The 22,367-nt window shown below is 33.0% G+C and overlaps 1 protein-coding gene across 2 annotated transcripts in view; it reads right to left on the reverse strand.

Annotated features, from left to right (window-relative positions):
• LNPK (lunapark, ER junction formation factor) overlaps window positions 1-22,084 on the reverse strand; it is a gene marked incomplete at both ends in the record, with an annotated part of 47,112 nt that extends 25,028 nt beyond the window's left edge. For both annotated transcript variants that reach the window (XM_084246453.1, XM_084246452.1), the window contains 7 exons: window positions 2,790-2,841; window positions 2,923-3,006; window positions 8,842-8,882; window positions 10,640-10,698; window positions 19,634-19,821; window positions 20,529-20,570; window positions 22,058-22,084. In XM_084246453.1, the coding sequence (XP_084102579.1) occupies window positions 2,790-2,841; window positions 2,923-3,006; window positions 8,842-8,882; window positions 10,640-10,698; window positions 19,634-19,821; window positions 20,529-20,570; window positions 22,058-22,084 (493 nt within the window). The remainder of the gene's footprint in view (window positions 1-2,789; window positions 2,842-2,922; window positions 3,007-8,841; window positions 8,883-10,639; window positions 10,699-19,633; window positions 19,822-20,528; window positions 20,571-22,057) is intronic.
• Between the last annotated feature and the right edge of the window lie 283 nt (window positions 22,085-22,367).

Below are 22,367 nucleotides of genomic sequence, written 5' to 3' on the forward strand. Positions count from 1 at the left end.
CTTTGATCAAATACCACCTTGTTGATGTGGCCTTCCCTGACAACCCTATTTAAAACTTCAACCCACCCTCATAAAGCACTCCCTATTCACTAGCCTTTATTTTCCTCCACCTAATATAGTATAGAGAAAGGGTTTATTGTCTATAACCACTCCCCTTAACAAAGGAAGACAGATTATTGTTTTATGTTTGTTTTGCTCACTACTATATCCCAAGACCTAAAACAACACCTGATAGCACATACGGTAAACATCTATTGGGGGGAAAAATGAATAGATCAGATTTAGATTTAGTACATAAAATTCAAGTTTATTCCTATATACCAGTTAAAGCCATGAAAAATAAATTTACTTTTTCACCATCCCCTAACATCTAGATATCTTTATCCTATAGAATTGATCCAGGACAAGAAGATGTGGTACATATACACCATGGAATATTACTTTGCATTCAAAAAAGATACACACATGCAATTTGCAGCAACATGGATGGAGCTGGAAGGGATCATGCTCAGCAAAATAAGCCAGAAAGAGAAAGAAAAAGAAAAATACAGGATGGTCTCACTCATATCAGGAATCTAGAAAACTTAAATAAGGGACCAGGAAAAAGAATAACTATAAGAAAGAAAATATCAAAATCAACAAACAACTATGAACCAGAGACACTCTATGGGGGGTGGGGGGTGGGGAAAGGAGGGCTTGGGGTCAAAATAAGGGGGCTGTAATTATATAGAGAATAAAAAAATAAAATTTAAATAAAATAAATTTAAAAAAAGAAACATGTAAAAAAAAAAAAAGAACTGATCTAGGAATTTATTCTAGGAAAATTCCATTTTTCATTAAATTAAAACTTTATAATTTTTAATTTAGTAGAAATATAGTCTTTTTATCTCTAAGTCCATGATTTCCACTAGAACTAGAATACTAACCAACAGAACAAACTAGAATTGAATAAATGTATCTCAGTACCATACATTATTGAATGCATATATGTACACAAATACACGCACACCCCTAATTCACTTGCTCCTTTATTCCTTTATAGCAAATGGTGATGCCAATTTTCTAAGATTAAGTATTCCACTCACAAGAATTGCTTACAAGTATGGGCCAGGGATAAATTGTAAGGTTATCCCCAAAATGGAAAGTCTGAGAAGGTGTCACAACCAGAAGAAGCCTAAGAAGACTAAATATAATGTCTATGTATAGGATCTTGGAATAGAAAGAAATAAAATAAAAGGAAACTTGAATAAATTAATAGTCTTTAAGTTAATAATAGAGTCAATACTGGTTCAATAATTTGAACCAAAAAGTACTGCCTTAAGATGCTAATAATGGGGGAAACTTGGCACAAGTATATATGGGAACCCTTTGTAATGACTTTGCAGTTTTTCTGTAAATCTAAAACATTTTCAGAAGGCAAAGATAAACAGCTGGGACTACATCAAATTAAAGAGCTTCTGCACAGCAGAAGAGACAATAACAAACACAAAGAGAAACCCCACAGACTGGGAGAACATTTTTGCACACAACACTAATGATAAAGGATTGATCACAAAAATCTACAAAGAGCTGATGAGACTCAAGAAAAACAAAGAAAATAATCCAGTCAAAAAATGGGCAGAAGAGCTAAAAAGAAACTTCTCTGAAGAGGAAATGCAAATGGCCAACAGGCATATGAAAAAATGTTCAACATCACTTGTAATCAGGGAAATGCAAATCAAAACTACCATGAGATACCATCTTACACCAGTGAGAATGGCACATATTAAAAAAACTAGCAACAACAAATGTTGGCGAGGGTGTGGAGAAAAAGGAACTCTCCTGCACTGTCGGTGGGAGTGCAAACTGGTCCAACCACTATGGAGAGCTGTGTGGAGATTTCTGGACCTACTAAACATAGAGCTTCCATATGATCCAGCAATTCCACTCCTAGGTATTTACCCAAAGGACACAAAAACATCAATTCCAAAGAGCACCTGCACCCCTATGTTTATAGCAGCACTGTTTACAATAGCTAAGCTTTGGAAACAACCCAAATGCCCAAAAATAGATGACTGGATCAAGAAGATGTGGTACATATACACCATGGAATATTACTCAGCATTCAAAAAAGATAAACATATGCAATTTGCAGCAACATGGATGGAGCTGGAAGGGATCATGCTCAGCAAAATAAGCCAGAAAGAAAAAGAAAAATACCGATGGTCTCACTCATAGCAGGAATCTAGAAAACTTAAATAAGGGACCAAGAAAAAGAATAACTATAAGAAAGTAAAAATCAAAATCAACAAACAACTATGAACCAGAGGCACTCTATAGGGAGTTGGGAGTGGGGAGGGGAGGGATTTGGGTCAAAATAAGGGGGTCACAATTGTATGGGGAATGTAAAAATAAAATTTATAATTAAAAAAAAATTTTTCAAAAGATAGTCATTACAAAAGGGAGTGGCTATCAGGTTAGATGGGTTAATTGTCCTCAAAAATAAATTATAAAGATGTAATCATTTCCATAATAACAGAAGAGGGGAAAGCCTTATAAAATGTTAGTAAAGTTAATTTTCAAAAATAATTATTTATTGAATCTCAGATATTCTACATCTTATCAACGTATTCCTGTCAAAATCAAAACGAAATAAACTTATTATATAAGTCATATCTCAAATTGCCAAATATAAATTAACATAAAAGCATTCTACATAAGTTTTTACACACCTCTATCACACTTTTGAACTCACTTGGATAAATATGGATCTTTCCAACAGCAGCAGCAGTTTCTACAAATTTATTTACCTTGTCCAGGTCTTGCAGTTACAGCTGCTCCAGCAGATGGCGGCTCAATCTCCTGTCAATTACAATAATGTTATTACAGTGACCTATTAAATGTGTAATTTATAATAAAATAATAGTGATATCACAGCCTTACCTTTGCTTTCTTTGAATCTGGATCAAACCTTTCCAGAATTAATTTAGCTGTCTTATAAGTTTCTTTTTCCATGACTTCTTCAAGCTGAAAAAAAAATTCCATAAATTGTCACATTTTAAAACACACACTACTTATTTTTATACGTCCTACACAAAAGTGCTCATGTACAAGGCTTAAAATAAACAGTATATAATATATCCAGATAGCATGAAAGACTTCCTACATTCAAATAATTAAAATCCAGATTTTAAAATGGCTTCTAACCTCTAATATGTTACTTGTATTTAACAGCTTTACTGCTAGGAAATACCAAATATTGCTAATTGTTTACATATAATGAGGAGAATAATTACATGCACCAACTTCAATAATGGAATGTGCAAAAATCTATCAGCCGTCATTATTGGAAGTTATTAGACATGACAAGCAAATGACAGGCAATTCCTTAGATTTATTTCCTCATAGCATTTAGTGCTATTAATTTAAAGAAGGTCGTTAGCCAAGAGCTTTACAAAATAAAATCTCTGTGCCAATTAACTGCTGTCAGCATTGATTTTAGATTATTTATTAGCAGAAGCAATTAGCTTACTGCAAATGCAGTGAAAATTCACTAACTGGGAGAACAGCCATGGAATTTGTTCAAGTGATTTTTAAAAGCTAAAGCTTCCCCCTTTTTACTTAGGTTCAAGCAACTTTAAAGTGAAAAATACTAAACAGAGTAAGAATTTAAGTAAAAATTTTACTGAGTTCTATGATCACATTAGGGACTGTTAATTAAAATACTTCATTATTATAGCATTTTATTTACAATGTACTCAAATCACTTTATGGCTTAATACATTGGTTTAATTTAAAAAGTAATCACTAGTAAAGTATCAGTTTAGAAGTTACAGGCCAATATCAGAAAAAGTTTAACTTTAGTACAAGACAGTCATATTTATGACAAATAGCTAGAGTGTAGAACAAAATGCTTTTGTAACAATTGGAAAGGGAACTTTTCCTTCTCAATAACTACTGATAGCCATGTAAGATTCATTAAATATTATATTTATTTCAAAGGACATCTATTTTTAAATGTAATACAGAGCACATTACCAATAGTTTAAAATACGCTGCCACTATAGTTATTAGATTCCTCATAAAATACTTAACATATAAGAACTAAAGTGCTTAAATGAATGATTTACTTGGTTTAGTGAAACTAAAATATTCTAATTATTTCAGAAGTATGATAAATTCTCCAAACAAGTAAATTTTCTGATGTAAAGGTAATGTATCTCTTTAGATACTGGGAGTGGGGTGTAGAAAGAGGTCATGATAAAATATATGCCAAAATAATCTATACAAAATATCAAAAATTGGTAGATCTCTACAAATTAATTTGTTTATGTTTTAGACAAGTGTAGCAAAAAAACTTTGGTAATTAAGGAAATGGTTTATATCTGCACAATACAGTAGCTACTAAGCTACGTTGCTGGTACCACTGAAGAACTAAACTAGTTTATTTCATTTTTAATAATGTCAGTTTAAAAGCTACATGGAGCTACAGTGACTACTGTTTTGGATAGCGCACTTCTAGACTAAAACTATTACTAGGTTTAAAAAGAAGATTAGATACAACTGTAATCTTTAAAATCACACAAAACTCAAAACTAAAATGTCACTTGGTTGAATGACCCCAATTCCTAGCATGTCATTCAACAGGTAGTAATGTTTGTGTTTAAAATCACTTTTAAAACTCCATTCTCCTTTTGAATTTACTTCTAACAAAAAGTTACTTAAAACAAACAGCTTCATGAACACGCTTACCATCACAACATTTTAAATGGATAACTTGTTTGAAATAGAAATTTTGATCAGTGGAAAGAACATAAACTTGAAACTTTGAAGTCAGAAAAGATTTGAGTTTCAAAGTGCATCTCCATTCTTATTTAGCAAAAAAAGACCTTGAACAAGTCTGTTATCCTCAGTTTCTACTTTTCTAAAACAGATACATCAAAACTTTCTTCATAGTATTATTGTACAATTTAAATATGTATAGTATGTAGGACAGTCCACAACAGTACCTAATACAACAATCTTCAATTATTCAGAATGGGTCTGAAACAATGTTTCCAAATATCCAACATTGTCATCCCAGATTTAGAAATGAGAAACTGGATTATCAGAATTCTCTAAATTATAAATTACTCTGCATTAGGGAGGAGAAGGGAGAGGGATCAGAGGAAAGGAGGGAGGAGCACAGGGGACTGAGGTGATGGTGCACCGGTGCATTGGTGAAGGAAACTCTTGGGGACTACACCTGAGGGGGGGGGGAGCAAATATTGTTTAATAATGAACAATGATGTAAAAAATAAAAAAATTGGGCCTCCCGTGGTGGCGCAGCGGTTGAGCGCTGGGCTGTGAGGCTGCCCGCAGCTTCTGCAGGGCCGGTTCGTTCCCCGGCTGCTGGTGGGGGTCCCACAAAAATAAATAAATAAATAAACTTTATAATGTTGCTAATTTAAGAACTTCATCGGAACTATAAAAAAATTAAAATAAATTTAAAAAATTAAAAAATTAATATAAAAATTATTAAAAATAATTAACTCTGCATGTTTCATAAATGTTTATATATTTTAAGTAATAATGAATGCTATAGCAAAGAGTACATCATTTTTCTATGATATAGTCATACTAAAAGTTTCAGGGTATTTCTTAATTGAAAAAAGAAAAGAAACAAATAGTTGTTGCTATAAATCAAAATTATTTTGACAAAATTATGTTTTGATAAAATATATAATTTTATTATTATTAAAAATTACTTCTACCTTTTATAGACATTTCATCATAGACAACATTAAAAAAACATGAACACAACATAAATGTCAATTTTTTTAATTTTGAAAGATACTTCTATAAACAGTTAATATTTAAATTATCATTTTAGAAATAAAATCTTAAAACATTAATTGCCCTATGCAATATTTTTGATCTTTGTTTCATGATAACTTTTTTAGATATAGAAAAATGCTTTCATTTTGCATTGACTTTGGTCAAATTTTTAAGAGTACTCAAAAGCATCTTCAACTTTAAATTTTATAGTACTCAGAACCCAGAAAATAAAAAATTTCCTGAGAAATTCAAGAAAAGAACTACTACCTAGAAAAACTATTCCAAAAAAATCAAGAAATCTTCATGAAGTCACTTAAAGAGGTCATTTTAACTCATGTATCTTGATGGATCTCTGTTTTGCTGTTTTGATGGGATGTTCACAAATGCAGAGAAATTATCTACGGAACAGTGACTTTTTGAAAAACCAAATTTTTTTAAAAAGACCAACTACATAATTGGGAGTTTTTTTAGATCAGTAAGGACTAATTCCTAACTTTAATAAATTAATACTTACATTAAGTTCTTAGATTGAAAACATTAAAATCTTAAAATTTAAAACAAGACGTTATTTATTTTTCTTTCTAGATAATTAATTTTTAATCTATTGTTAATTCATGCACATTGTTACAAACCACACTTCTACTCAGATTAAAGAGCTGTATCTCTATGGAAACCACCTTTAGTAAAACAAAGTAGCAAGTATATCTTATCTTGTATTAACTTTTGTTAATGAAAGAGAATTAAGAGTTGGGCAGTTTTATACTAATGAATTTATTTTTCCTGCAGGATTTCAACAATAAAAAACAATTTTTTAAAGCTATAAATGTAGGGCGTCCCTGGTAGTGCAAGGGGTTAAGTCTCAGCACTGTGAGGCAATCTGCAGCTGCTGCAGCACAAGTTCAATGCCTGATGCCCAAGTTTGATACCAGAGGCCATGTTACTAACCCACAAGGTGCAGCAGACCTCCTGTTTCACCTGTTGCTCCCCTCAGCAGTGTATGTCAATCTGCCTGTTTTGCTCCTCAGTCTGTCTCTGGTGAATCCTCTCACCCTCCACACCCCCCTATCTCCCCCCGCCCACCCCACCCCCCGCACCTCTGGCCTACACCCCAGCTCTTGTATGCATAAATAATTAAAAATAAATCTAAAAAAAAAGACTATAAATGTAAACTTTGAACTTAAATGCGAATGAACAAAATTGGTTTTGATTACAGCTAGCTTTTGCTCAAAGCTATGTTCTTCATTTTTCCTTTCACTACCAGGTGACTCACTATGTCACCCTTAGCACTTATTGTTCTAAACAAACTGTAAAGCTACTCAAACAAGGCAGTTTTGTTAAGGACTTGAGCAATAAAGTCCCAGGGACTAGTTCCCAGAAGCAATACTATTAAGCCAACATCAATCAAATCAATGCAAATTGTGTTCCCTATTAATAAAATGGGTTAGAGCAGCCAACTTACTTTCTTTACTCATACTGTTAGAGAAACGCCATACTAACTTATTTTGTAATATTGATACCTCATGAACCATTTAGATACACACAACTATTGAACCCTGAAGTGACTTTCCCAACTATCAAGGCTTTTATGTTGTGACTCCTACAAAGGGTATTAAAGAGAGAAGTAAATAGCTTGGCTTGCCCTAAAACAAAATTTTCCAAGACTGCCCTGTTCTCTATTGAGTTTTTCCTCAATCCTGTGTTCTCCAAAATTCTGTTTTCTGATGATTTGATGCCACTGACATTGGGTTGGTTTCTCATCACTTAACATTCTTCAGTTTTTTTCTGTTTTTTGTTTTCCTATTTTCTTCCTCCTTATCTTTTCTACTTTACTCTTTCTCCAGGTATGGATGGCTTGGCTATGATCACCACTACCAGCTCTTCTTTTTATCACATCAACAAACCAAACCAACCATATCACAATTTCTGTATTAATGAGAACAATCAGTATTTCCTCACCTTGAATTTCTGGCTGCTCCATAATGTACATAATGCCAGAAATATAATAAGATACAATGGGAATATTCTGTTTCAATTTAGGACTATCAAGAATGTCAATGCAATTTTGATAAATAGCTCACAGAATATTGAAGCAGCATCCTACAAACAAACAAAAAAAATAAGGAATTCTTTCTAATTAAATTTCCTTTGCTTTTCAAGTCCTTTGAAAACCTCAAGACTTTTCTTTCAAAACAGTATCTTTTATTACCAATTCACAGAATAATTAACATTAATCTTACCCTTCATAATTTTTAATAGCTTCACACTTAATTGTTACATGTGAGACTAAAATACATTGATCATTTGACTGATTGAATTCTATTTAAAAAGTTTTCACATAATATGATGTTGCTATCAATTAATAAAAATTTTCACACTTCAAAAATAATTATATGAAAGAAGATATGTAAATTCAAGTCAAATACCAAGTTCAATTCACTTATTAGAGCTATTTTATATCAACTTCTAAATATCTAGGGTCCTTTATGTCTCACTCTTAGTCCTTTTTCCAACACAGCTAAAGGATGCATTTAATTGGCCCCATAATACAGACCCATGTGATGAATGTTACTGACAGAAAATTAAAGAAATCAAATGAAAATCTTCTCCCCCCCCTTCTTTCAGCCTTTTCACATAAAATTTTCCTTTTATAACCAATCTTTTCTTCACCCTCTCTTTTCCGGACTTTTGGTGTCAAAAATCTGAGAGCAGACATATGCAAATTTTTTATTCTTTCATGGGCCTAATAATAAACCTGAACAACCAGCTTTTTATCCCCTCTACCTCACTTAGTTCTCCAGTATAATTCATTTACTTCAGCTTCCAACTGACACAGATTCTCAGAACTGCATATGTCCATCTAGTTACTCTTTCCTGTCAATCATTATTAACCATCAAAATATTCGTAATTTAGCTTCATCATTAAAATGCCATCTAAAAGCATGTTTGTTCCTTTGAGAGTGATTACTTATAACATATAAACATTAATTATTCAGTTTTTAATGTATTCATTTTATACAAATTAACTTTAAATAAAAGTTAACTTACTATTTTTTTCTTCTGGGATTTTAAATCATCCAAGGCTTCATCTAAAAAACAAGATTTAAATCAAAGCCAAATCAGTTATTAAGATGCTTAGACATAAGGAAAAATCATGCCAAATTATATACATTAATAAACTGCAAGAAAACTTTCTCATTTTAGGATTTCTCTAAATTTTACTGATGGACACAAAAATTTCCTTTACCATATATACTTCATATTAGCCTTAATTATACAATGCAAGTATGAAAAAAATGGACTCTACATAAAACACTTTTCCAAATTTAAAACTATATTTTCAGAAACATGGCTATTACTTTTCCTTCCTTTCAACATCCCACACATTTAATTTATAAAATGAATACCAAATTTCTCTTCATGCTTGGAAATAAAGATGTTCTCCCTACTTATAAGGAAAGAGGCTTATAATTTATTTTGTTAAATAATTAAAACTTCAAGATAATGAGCACTAAGAAAGAAGAATTTTTGAAAATCTATATATATCTGAGGAAGATCTTGAAAAGGAAAGAAATACTAATTACTTTTCAAAATTAAGCATTTCTAAGATTTGTCTGCTTATTTAGCTTAGCATAGTGGAATACTTCAAAGGACATCATTTATGGGCCTCCCTGGTAGCACAAGGGGTTAAAGCACCGCACTATGAAGCAATCCACAGCCTCAGCAGCATGAGTTCAATCCCCAGCCAGCCAGGGAGCAACCCACATAGTGAGGCAGACATCTCCTGTCTCATCTACTGCTCCCCTAAGCAGTGTATTTCAGTCAGTCTGCCTGTTCTGTTCCCCACTCTGTCTCTGGTGAATCCTCTCACCCCTGCAACTCTGGCCTGCAACCCAGCTCTTATATGCATAAATAAATAAATCTTAAAAAAAAAAAAGGACATCATTTACGATGAGGGGAGCAGCCAGGGAAACAGGAGAGGTTTGCTGTGCTATGTCGGTTAGCTCCCTGGCTGGGGATTGAACTCATGCTGCAGTGGCTGCTGATAATTTCATAGTTCTGAGACTTAACTCCTTGCACCACCAGGGAGGTCCCCTGTGTTTATATATTTTTTAAAGTCTCTTATGGGAAGACATATCTGGGATATATTTAAAAATAATACAGAAGGAGGAGTGAGTGTTGGTAAAAACTAAGCAATATTAACCATGAGTTGATAATTGTTAGGTTTTTGATAAGTACACTAAGGTTCATTATATTATTCACTTTACTTTTGTATTTGTCTAAATTTTTCTGTAGTGAAAGTTAAAACAAGAAAAGAAAAAAGTCACAAAGTTCATTTAAAATGAAAATGTATACATCTTTGGTTAATTATAACTCATAGTTTTAAGACCTCAAAATATTTAAAATCTGTACATATACAGAAGATAGACAGGAGATTTTTCCATAATTTGCATATTTCAATAAAAACAAGTCAAGGGGTTTTGAAGTTTAAAAAGATAGTGCAAATAAGAAAACTAATTAATGCAAATAATAAAACTAATCAAAAGATGTATAACTATATTGTATTCTGTAGAAACATAGTTTTAAAAGATTAAAAATAATTTCTCTTGGTTAAAAAAATGCATTATTGTTTTATATTTAAAATATCTAAATAAACATGGTGAAAAGAACACAAAAACAGAACTTGATCATTCAACCTTTAAGTTTTACGTGTTGTAAACAACTCTTCACTATTTGCCACATCATTTCAGTAGACCATTTCATGACATGCCATTCTATCACAAACCAGTATACTGTAAGATGGGCTTTTTAAATGTATTTATAAAAACTTAGAAATTAAACTTACTATTTCTTTCTGTTCTCTTGGAAAAGAAGAAAATAAGCACTGTTCTTATGCTCCAGATGCTATAGAAGAAGCAAATTTCAGAAACAAAAAAACATAAGTAGGATAGTTGGCTTCAAAATCATATTAAAATGAAAACAAATACACATTTTCAACATTGTTTCCCTCATATTTTGAAAATCAAAAATCTTTCAGAAAACATCAGAAGTCTACCTGTGCTTTGAAAGGAAGCATTCTCAATCTAAAACCCATGGATAGTCTCAGAGTCTCCCTGAACTGCAAAATTGTCATTGTATGTATCAGTGCACTTCTCTGGAGAGACCATAGCCATTCATCATAATCAAAAGGGTCTAGGAACCACCACAGCACTCGCAGAAGATTAAGAACAATATTATAGAATCCCTCTTACAAAGAAAGCATCAACTCCAAAAGCTTGCCGGAATATTCCTATGCATTAAGAGAAAAGCATGTTTTACAAATCCTGAAACTGAATAAATATAAGTAGCTACTCCTTCCCTGTTAAACATTGGAGGGATCTTCTCTACCTAATAGGAACTATCTGGAGAGAAAAATAAATCTTATCTTCAAATAAACACTTGGTAAGTAAACTCAGCTAAACACTTCCTTCTAAGATTTTATGAGGAAAATTCTACAAGACTTACATTAGTAATGCATCAAATGATATTAAAGGAATTAAGAGAAAATGACCCCAATCACAAACTTGTCAAGGACAGCTCTTAAATTTAATGCAAATACAGAAAAATACCTGTCTTCATAGAACACAACAAAAATACATATGCAAAAATTATTCATCATTTTTTAAAAAATAAATACATTGTATTGACTATAAGTATGAAAATCAGTTCTTCTCTCTGAAATATATCATTGCTATTCTTGGGAGTAAGCCAGCAAGTTAGCCACCAGTGAACCCTGTCTCCTTGTATTCACATCTTTGTGTAGTCCTCTCCCACTAATGTTGGTAGGTGTGACCATTATTGTGTGGCAGAAGTGATAGTATGTCACTTCAGGATTAGGTTGTAAGAGATTGCAGCTTCCACTGTGTGTGGATCTCCTCTTTCACTGCTATCTTTCTCTCTTGGATAATTTGCCCTGAAGGAAGTCATTTGCTATGCCGTGAGGACATTTTGGGAACTTTATAGAAAAGCCCATGTGGTGAGGAACAGAGGTCTCTGGCAAACAGCCAGAGAGGACCCGAGGTTTACCAACTACTACAAGTGGAGCTTAGAAGTACATTCTCCAACCTTGAGATGACAGTAACCTCAACCAACAGTTTATTTGCAATTCATATAATATATGAATAAAAGCTCCTAAGCCAGATCACCCAACTAAGATGCTCCTATTTTTCTGACCCTCAGGAATTGTGAGAAAGAATAAACATTTGCTTTAAAGCCACTAAATTCTAGCACAATTTGTTACACAGTAATAAATAATACTTTTTATAGTATGAGAATTTATTTTTATGATATGAAAACACAAAATAACTAGCACTGGATTTCTATAAGTAAACTTCTATATGGTACTTGGACAACTACCTAAACACTAAAAAGACACTGAAAACTGTCTTAAGGGAAGGGAGATAAGAAAAAAGAAAAGGGAAAAAGGAAGAGGAAAAAAGAAAAGAAAAATTCAGTGCTTCAGTGTACTAAAAGGAAAAATGCTTAAATACAGCAGAAGACCTTAAACTCAATATTAATCTAATCTTCCTCATTTTTACTAAAGTATTAACATTGCATAAATTTTGATGGTTTTTTATCAATCAGGCTTCATGTATGAAGAACTTCTAACCCATTTCATTATTCCTGCCATAAGCACTCTTTCCAGCAACCACATAAATCCTATCCAATTTATTGAAAAAACATCTAATGATATTTATCAACACATAAAACCAAAATGAAGAGCTATACAGTTCTCAATATTTATAATCAATTAGACTATTTTGTCAGTTTACTTTACCATCAAAGGTATTAGCAAGAATTATCTTCACATTCAGACAAACTACTAATAAAGATTCATTTTGTTATTGGGAATAAGATAAAAATGTCTTATATTTTTTGATATGATGCAATGCCACCTCCCCCACTGATTTGAACTGTCATCTTATCATGTATAAAAACCATATATTCAAAAATCTTTGGGCAATTTATTTCTGGATGCTTGTGTCTTTCTTTGGTCTGTATGTCTGCACACTATGTCAAAATTTCAATTAATGAAGTTTTCTAATGCACTTGATGCCAGGTAGAACCTTTGCTTCTCATTTCTCTCCTTATTATAGAATTTTCAAGACTATTTTTCCATTAAAAATTGTGGAATAGGGCCTCCCTGGTGGTGCAAGGGGTTAGGACGCAACCTATGAGGCCATCCGCAACCACTGCAACATGAGTTTGATCCCCAGCCAGGGAGCTACCCACATGACGCAGCAGACCTCTCCTGGCTCCTGGGCTGCCCCCCCTCAGCAGTGTATTTAAGTAGATCCACTTGTTCTGCTCCCCACTCTGTCTCTGGTGAATCCTCTCACCCTCCACACCTCTGGCCTGTACCCCATTTCTTGTATGCATTAATAAATAAATATTAAAAAAAATAAAAACTGTGGAATAAGTGTGCCTAAATTCTTTAAATTTTTTTTATTGCAATCATACTTTAGAGTAATTCAACAACAAATCTCATTACAATACTGAGTCTTCCCATCTAAGAACAAGATCTGTCTATTATATTTCAGCACATAATTCTTATATTTAAAGTACAAAATCAAATGGCAATCTATCAAAATTCAAATATCTATCAATAAAAAGTGATGCCTGCAAAATGATTTTTTACCTACTAAAACTGAAAACATCTATTTCCTGGAGTAAATATCAAAAGATGCTCATGGATACTTCTTCTCCTTTAAGAGCCTATAGTTGACAAGAGATATTTTGTATTCTTATTAAGTGCTATGAAACAATTGTTTCACTTTCTTCCAAATGCTAAAAATTACATTTATCAGCAACCTCCTATCTGGATTGAGGAACTGTCTATTGTGTTCTTCTTGATAGAAGGGGGTGTGGGAAAGAAGCATAAAGTTGCATAAAACCAAACCCTTATCCTTAATGACTTTCAATATATGTAGAAAAGCAGAAAAGCATAAGAAACAGGGACAAGATCATTTCCCTCAGTTCCTTTATTAAAATTTCTTCCCTATAACTCCATTTTAAAAGGCAAAAAAATGTAACAGTGAAAAAATCCTCTGAGAAGACCAGCATTTTATGATAATTGGTCTCTGAAATGATCTTATAGAGAATGAAATTTCTAGAAAATTATAATCTGTAAGAATAAGAAATCCAGGAATAAAAGTCTGTAAACAGGCTTGCAGGCTTAGTTATAGGTAGAAACAAAGTTTAAGGGTTGTTCACTCCTAGAAAATGAACCAAACTTGCCAAAATAATGTGGAAATTCAAAATTTAATTATAACCTAAACTGTCCCCCATTACGGAGCATGACTCCCACAAAGTTCAGCATCAAGATTATAATTTAAATTTCAATAATAGTAGAGATGAGAGATGTACTACTGAATCTGAAGGCAGAAAAACAATAGGTTGGAATCATCAAGTTCTTCTATATTGAATCCTGAAAAGAAGATGTAATAAAAAAATTTTTGTTTTATTAAAGATTTTATTTATTTATTTTTGCATAGGCCAGAGGTGTAGGGGGGTGAGAGGATTCAACAGAGATAGAGTGGAGAGCAGAGCACAGGGATTTAATGAAATGCACTGATAAGGGGAGCAGAGGGTGAGACAGGAGAGGTCTGTTGTGCATATGTGGGTTAGCTCCCTGGCCGGGGGATGGAACTCGGGCCTTCGCTGTGGGCCAGCTCAGTGACAGCACTGAGACTTAACCCTGGGCCACCAGGAAGGCCCTGTAATAAAATTTTTTACTGATATTCTACTACACAAGATGATTTTGAAACAGTTGTGATTATACAAGATATTCTCAGTGCCGCACCCACAATCTCTCTGTTCGGTAAAAGTATTTGGGAAACACAGACCTCACAGACAGGAGTCACTTTTTATAGTTATAAGGTTTATAGCTATAAGCTGATGAGTAAAGCAGTATATTTTATTGCTCCTTCTGCCTCCTGGTCCAGCTCTCAAAACTTTTGTTTTCAAAGGAAAAAAGTCCAGGGATAAAAGCTTAGACAATGTAGTTCAAATTACAAAGAAAAAATGCTCTGTGCTAAGTTTTCTCTTACCACAACACCCACCTTCCACCTTCACATTGTTGTATTTTATTTCATGCTTTTTTGATTGCCATCAATCAGGACAATTCTATTCTTTGTTGATAACTGATCTATGCTTCCAAAAGTGAGGAGCTCACTGAAATAGGAGCTGCAACTGTTAAGAACCAGGCCACAAATATGAATGAGACCAGGTGAGAAATGGTTTTAAAGCTTAACAAGTCTAGAAATACTAGATACAACTGATACAGGACAGGCAGAGTGATACACAATAAGAACAATAAAGCTACTTCAGCAATCAAAAAAGAGAAACTAAAGCCATTCGCAGCAACATGGATGGAGCTAGAAGAGACCATGCTCAGTGAAATAAGTCAGAAGAAAAAAGAAAAATATAGGATGGTTTCACTTACAGGAGTAATATAGGAGAACCAAATAAGGCATTAGGGAAAAAATAATAACAATTAAAAAATAACAAACAAAAATAAACAGACAACTATAAATCAGAGACATTCTGCAGGGGAGAGGGAGGGAAAGAGATCAACAAGAGGGAGGGAAGAGCACAAGGGACTATGGTGATGGTGCACAGGTGAACTGGTGGTGGAAATTCTATGGGAACTACTATACCTGAGAAAAGAAAGCAAACATTGGAAAGAAAATTAAAAAAACAGATGTAAAATATAAATAAATAAATTTAAAAACAAAAAAAGGGGGAAAAAATGGAGCTCCAACTATTTTGGACTATGTCACAATGTCTGACTATAGTAACTGCACTGTTGTATCCAACCCACAGACAATCCAATACCTGATATTAAAAGGTCTATGTAGAAAAAATAAATAAATAAAGCTACATATTAGGACAGTAGAAAAACCAAACAAGAAATTATGAAAATCCTTTAAGAAGTTAAGTTTTCTGCTTTTAAAAACAAATCATATATGATTTAGTCCCCAAAACAGGTCAGTCTGAGTCATAGCAAATCCAGTAGATCACAAGTTGTGCATAGCTATTAGAATTAACAGCTCCCTCTCTTTCTTTTGCAGTTAGATATAAATTTTTTTATAATCATAAAATCAATTATTACATGGAAATGGGTTACAAGAGGACTTTTTTATGTTTTTAAAGATGTTTGAATCAACTAAATATCTCTGACCTATTGCATTTGTTTTCTTTCCTCTCTTGATGAAAAAAAAAAAATAGAAAGAAAACATTATAAAATCTACTACTCAAACCAGGATAGGAAGCATTCCAAAAGATTTCATAATAGAAGGGAAAGAAAGAAAAGGGCAGAGACAATTATTTTGCAGTACTACATATGCACTCAATTTTCAGTTCTTCCATCTCATACAAAGCTAAAATTTTATGAGCCTTAGGAGTTCCAATTTGAAAATATGCCCTTGACTGTATACTAAATAAACAAAATATTTTCTACTATAAGTCCCAAAGAAAAAGATCCTATCCTCCCAAATGTCAACAACAACAATAATAATAACAACAATAACAACAAGAAGCATTGGCCTTTTCCCTACCTCCATTTCCTCCCATCAGGTTGTCTCAGTTTTACTTCCAAAATTTCCCACTAGGCATTCCACCACATCTACATCTTTAAACTTCTGTAGCAGCTTCCTAGCTGATTTCCCTATTTCTACTCTTGTCCTACTCTTACCCAATATCCAGTAGGCAACATACATGATCCTCTCAACTTGTATCTCATCATGCCATTCTTCCACCAAAATCTTTACAAACTTCCCATTTCACCCACAATGAAATGCAAACTCACCATCACCCTCCCTGATCTAGATTCCACCTGATTCTTCATCACTCTTCATGTCCATTATACATTCCAGATACACCTATCTTCTTGACCTTCAAGTGAGGCATGCTCTCTCTTAATTCACAATTTTGCAACTCATTTTCAGCGTTATTTCATAAATTTGTTGTTACATTTTGCACAGCATGTTACTTTGATGCAGTTATATATTCTAATGAATGTCAGTCTTCACATTTTCTGTTCTTTCCTCTTAGAAAAATATTCCCTCGACTCTTAAGATTTCTGCTTTTGATTTTGGAACTGAACAACACATTGATGTAAAAAATTCAAACAATATCAAAAGTCTATGTAAAAAAATAACTATTTAAAATTCCAACACCTGGAGAGAATTACCATTAGTGTTTTGGAGATAATCCTTTTATACATTTCTCTATAATATACATTTCTCTGTATGTTCAAATAATGTCTCATAAATTCCAACTTATTCCACACTGCCTCTTCTCATCCTTTAGTTCTCAACTCAAAAAACCACCTCCTCAAAAAATGTATAACAAAATCACCCCAAAGTAATATATTTCTAGATCATCACCCTGTTCATTTTCTTCATAACATCTCTCTCACTAAATTAACTGATTATTTGTCTCTCACTTTTTGTCTGTCCAACCCCAAAAGAATATAAACTCCATAGGCAGAGATTTTGCCACTACTTGCTTAATCAGTAGGGCCTAGCCCTATACCTAACCAATGCAGGTGCCCAATATTTACTGAAGGAACAGAGGGTGGCTTTGACTAACATTCATAAGCTGCCAAATCCTAAGTTTATATCTCTTACTCAAATTTCTCTCCTGAGCTTCATACTCATACTTACCCATCTCAAATTGGCAGCTCTATCTGGATAGAACATAGGTCTACCAAAACTGTTCCTCTTCATGCTGCTTCCTACTTAGATGAATGACACTACAATCAACCACTTTTCCCACATCAACACTTGAATTTTATACTTGATACAACTCTTCCCTCACCTACATGTACCAATCCCCAAGTGTTCCTCAATTCTAGCTCCTAAATGTCTTCATCCATCTACTTCATTCGGTCCATCTTCTTCTTTTCAACCCTCCTCAACCCCACACAAGTGCATTTCTCTCCAAGACAACTATAATAACCTTCTAACCTGCCACTCTAGGTCCAATCTTATTTCCCTCTAATTTATTCTCCATGCTGTAGCCTCAGTGGTATTTTCAAAATAACAACATGACCATGTCATATTCCATTTTTAAAACCTTGAAGGTGGGCCTCCTGGTGGTGCAGGGGTTAAAGTCTCAGCACTATCAAGCTCTCGCCAGCCACTGCGGCCTGAGTTTGATGGCCTGAGTTTGATCTCCCACCTGGGAGCTAACCCACATGGCACAGCTAACCCTCTCCTGTCTTGCCAGCTGCTCCCGTCAGCAGTGTATTTCATTAGATCCACCTGCTCTGCTCCCCAAAGTCTCTGGTGAATCCTCTCACCCCTACACCTCTGGCCTATACCCTAGTTCTTATATGAATAAATAAAAATCTTTTTTAAAAAAAAAAAAATCTTGATTGTTTCCCTCTACTCTTAAAAGCTAAAATCCTTATCATAGACTATATGGCCCACAAGAAATATCCCTTGCCTAGCTAGTCAGCCTTTTTTATATAATGCAATTTTTTGCCTTTTTCAGTTATTTAAACCCATTATGCTCCATCCTCTCGCAAGACCTCAATATGCTCTTCTGCCTAAAACACTACCTACTCACCATGTGGCACCACTCTTTATACACATTCTCATCCTTCAGGTCTCAGACCCAAATATCACTTCCTCAGGGAGGTTATGGTAGGCAAAATTCTAAAGCTTCTCCCCTCTAAGATTTCCCTCCTCTAACTATACAATGAAACAGCAATATAGGTATTGAGACTTTGCAGATATAATTATTACTCAGTTGATTTTAAGAAAGGAGATCATCCTATGGGTCTAATATAATCACTTAATCCCCTAAAAGCAAAGCTTTCTCCTACCCAAGGGAAGAATAGGAAGTCAGGAGATGCAGATGCATGAGAAATCTAAGAACTTGGTTGAGCCTGGAAGCAGATTCTCTCCCCAGAAACTCCTAATAAGAACCCAGGCAGCAAATACCTTAATTTAGGCCTTTAAGACACCAGTAAAGAATCAAGTCAAGCCACCTGAACCTCTGACACACAACTGTGATATAATAAGTGGGTGTTGTTTTAAGCCACTAAATTTGTGGCAGCAATAGAAAATGAATACAAAGGCCCTTCCCTGACCCCCATCTCTACCCCAATCTGAATTAGGGACACTGTTAAAACATTTAGCACTTCTCTTTCATAATATTCATCACATTTGTTAGCTCATTTAATATATGCAGCCTAAGATCTACAGTCAAAAATAACATATTTTTGTGTGCTACAGACTCTATAATCCAACATCTAGACAACTGGTATATATACATGTTTGTTGACTTAATGAACAAACTTTTTATTCAATTATCTAACAAAATTCTCAATCAAGATATGCCTTTTGTTAAGTGCTATACTATAAAATATTTCTATAAGTACCAACCGCTTTATAGGAGTAACTAAAAGAGGGGGAGAGAAGTGGGATGAATCAGAATCATTGAAGTAGTTGTTCATTTTGGTCTACAAATCCTCCCCCGACTTGGCCCTACTGAAATGTCCACTCTGTTCCCAATAGCCCTAGGGGAATATAAGCATCAGCGGCGATTACAAAAGATTGCCATAAGAACCATTATTACTAATATCACTGGTCATATTCCTTAGGTTATATTCCTTAGATTATAAAGGCTTAAAATAGTTGTCCCAAAGTTTTAAAGAAATATTTTCAAACTGCAAAACCATGCAAAATTTATTCAATCTAAGATGTTACTATTTCATAAGAAAAAGGAGGCTGAATATATTAATATATTGGAAAGAGAAAAGGTTAAAGAAAAGAACAAATTTACTTACATCAATGGGAAAGCAAAAAATGGGAGTGTCATGGTAAGTCTTGCTGTAAATTCATCAGGAAGATACCACAAGTATACAATTAAACAAGTAAGCAGATAGAGAACTGAGGAGTAGAGAATTAATCTTCCAACCAATAGTTTTTGTAGTCTCTGATTTTTTTCCCTAAATTCTTCCAATGCTTGAATTTCCTGTAAAGAGAAAATTATTCTGTTTTTAAATCTCAAACTTCAGTAACATATAATACTTTAATATTTTAAAACAGGAGGTAATACAAAAAAGAAAACTAAAAATAAAGTAAAAAATAAGTGAAAATACCTGTTCTGTCAAATCACTTTTTAAATGTGAAATTAAGCTACTAATTTACCCTAGCAAATCATAGATCAAATTGTGAAACTGGAATCAGTAAACAATATTTGTTTAATCAAACAAGCATTCATTCTCCCTATAAAAGATCTTAAAAAGATGTGGCTATAAAAAGAAAGAAATAATAAAACTTAAGAGAACCACACTAGAGTCTTTCAGTTTATTCATCACTCTCAATATTCCCAAGGAATAACAATTTTTGATAGTGACAAAAATATGAAAAGCTGTAAAGTCTATCGCCTAGTAAAAATTGTTACGGACTATCTTGTAACTGATTTAATCCTATTTGGAACACTGATTTACACCATGCTGTAGATCTAATTTCATTCTAACATACTCTGTAACTTAACACATATTTTTATATCACTGGTAGACTTTGGATTACTTTGAAATCATACAATATCAAAGTTCTCAGGTGTAGCTTATAATTTTTAAATTCTCATACCAGAGCTGATCTTCAAAATAATACATACGAAATTAATATTTACTTAACACCTAAATTAATTAAAATACCCACAGCCAAAGAACATACCTTATCTATATTTTCCAGAACTTCTACAGTTGAAGGTTTTGTCTGTTAGAAATGAGACAGCATTAAAACTTGTTACTGCAAACTTGGAAATTCTTTGATTTATGATAGGAAAAGAATATTTTAACTCAAAATTTAGTTTTTTTCAAATTTTAAGCGACATGGACTCCTATATATTTATCTATAAGATTTAGATTTAAATGAAAATTTTAATTACAAACAGAATTAAGCATTTTCCTACTTAACTACTTTCTGTCCTAGAAGCACTTTCAACTGTGAGCTCAATGTTTACCATTTTTTAGCTCTAACAGAACACATTTGTATAGAGAGAAACAAATTTTCCTCCCAGAAATTTTCATAGATATGATTATTTAAAAGAATTCATGTATTAAAAAATTCACAAACCAAAGATGGTCTGATTTGCTACGGCTAAAGGTTCACTTAGGACTCTGTAGGTTAAAATCAACAAGGTACCATCATTCTGAATTCCTAAAATACTCCTCTGAAGATCAGATTTTAAAAGGACATCTAAGAATACTTTAAAATAGAAGAGCTTGTTCATCAAAGTTATTTTTATACCACCTAGATTAAAAGTCAACCAAAATGGTTCATACAACACTTGAGAAAATAGTTACCAATTATACACTCAACATCAATGAATATCAATTCATTTTAGTTCCCACAAGAGTTGTTAACATTAGGTTGAACCATATGAAACTGCTGTTATCTAAGTCAACGCTGTTAAGTACTGGCAATTTCACATGGTTCAATCTAACAAGAAAGACAAAGGAAGAACAGATAAATTTGATACTTGGGCAGAATTGTAATAAGGTTTTAAGGGGCCGGGGAAAGGGGATCAATAAAATGCCAATCCAAAAAACAGCTGTTTCAACAATAGTAAAAAACTAAAGTATGTACCCTGCAAGTATTGCTAGACTCCATAATTATGGTAATTAGGAGTAAAATAAGTAAGCAAAGTACAATAGTTTGTCCTAGACTACATTACCTTAGATTAGAGAAGAGCCATTTATCAAATTATTTTATAGCTCTAAATTTGAGATATTTTTTTCTAAATGCTTAACCAATAAAATCAAACATGGTTTTAGTTTTATTTAACCTATAATTCCTGAAAGCACGTTTAGTGTAACTTGAGTAAAAATTTGAACAAACCTATTTAAGCAAAAGGTATAGCCTATAAAACATAAGTATTGTATAGAATATTTTATTTCAACTATCTTTCAAATAGAGTGAAATTTAAGCAGCATAAGAAGATAATCATTTGAATAAGAATAGAAAAAATAATTCCAAAGTAATCTATTAAACAGAGAGACATTAGCACCTATATAACAAGTATAACAATTAAAGCCCAAATGAAAAACAAATATGTTATAAGAAAGGGAAAACATTAAACAGAATTAGGAATAACATCATACTACAACTCAAATCTATATCACAAAGGAAATTTTTACAAATAGCTTTATGTGACACTTTAATGTTAGACTAAGATAAGGTTATAAAGAAAAGTAACTTACCCTCCATCGAGAAAATAATCCACCCATCTTTTATTTGTAGAAACTGGGCACAGTAATAAATATCATCAATTGTTCAAAGGGATTCGCAGCTAGAAATAAAGTATTTTTAAAATTTTAATTAAAAAATTAATTATAGCACATCCATTGTAAAATTTAAATGTTGCCCACTGCCTAAAAATATAAAATATTTTTATTTGGACTCCATTTAGATGAAATTTAATTCAGTCCTTAAGATAGGGTCCATTTTTTAATATTCCTTTTTTCTGAGCCAGGACATATTTTTTAAAAAGTGAAAACAAAGCTGGAAACG

Source organism: Talpa europaea, assembly GCF_964194135.1.
Source record: "Talpa europaea genome assembly, chromosome: 1".
NCBI classification, from domain to species: Eukaryota; Metazoa; Chordata; class Mammalia; order Eulipotyphla; family Talpidae; genus Talpa; species Talpa europaea.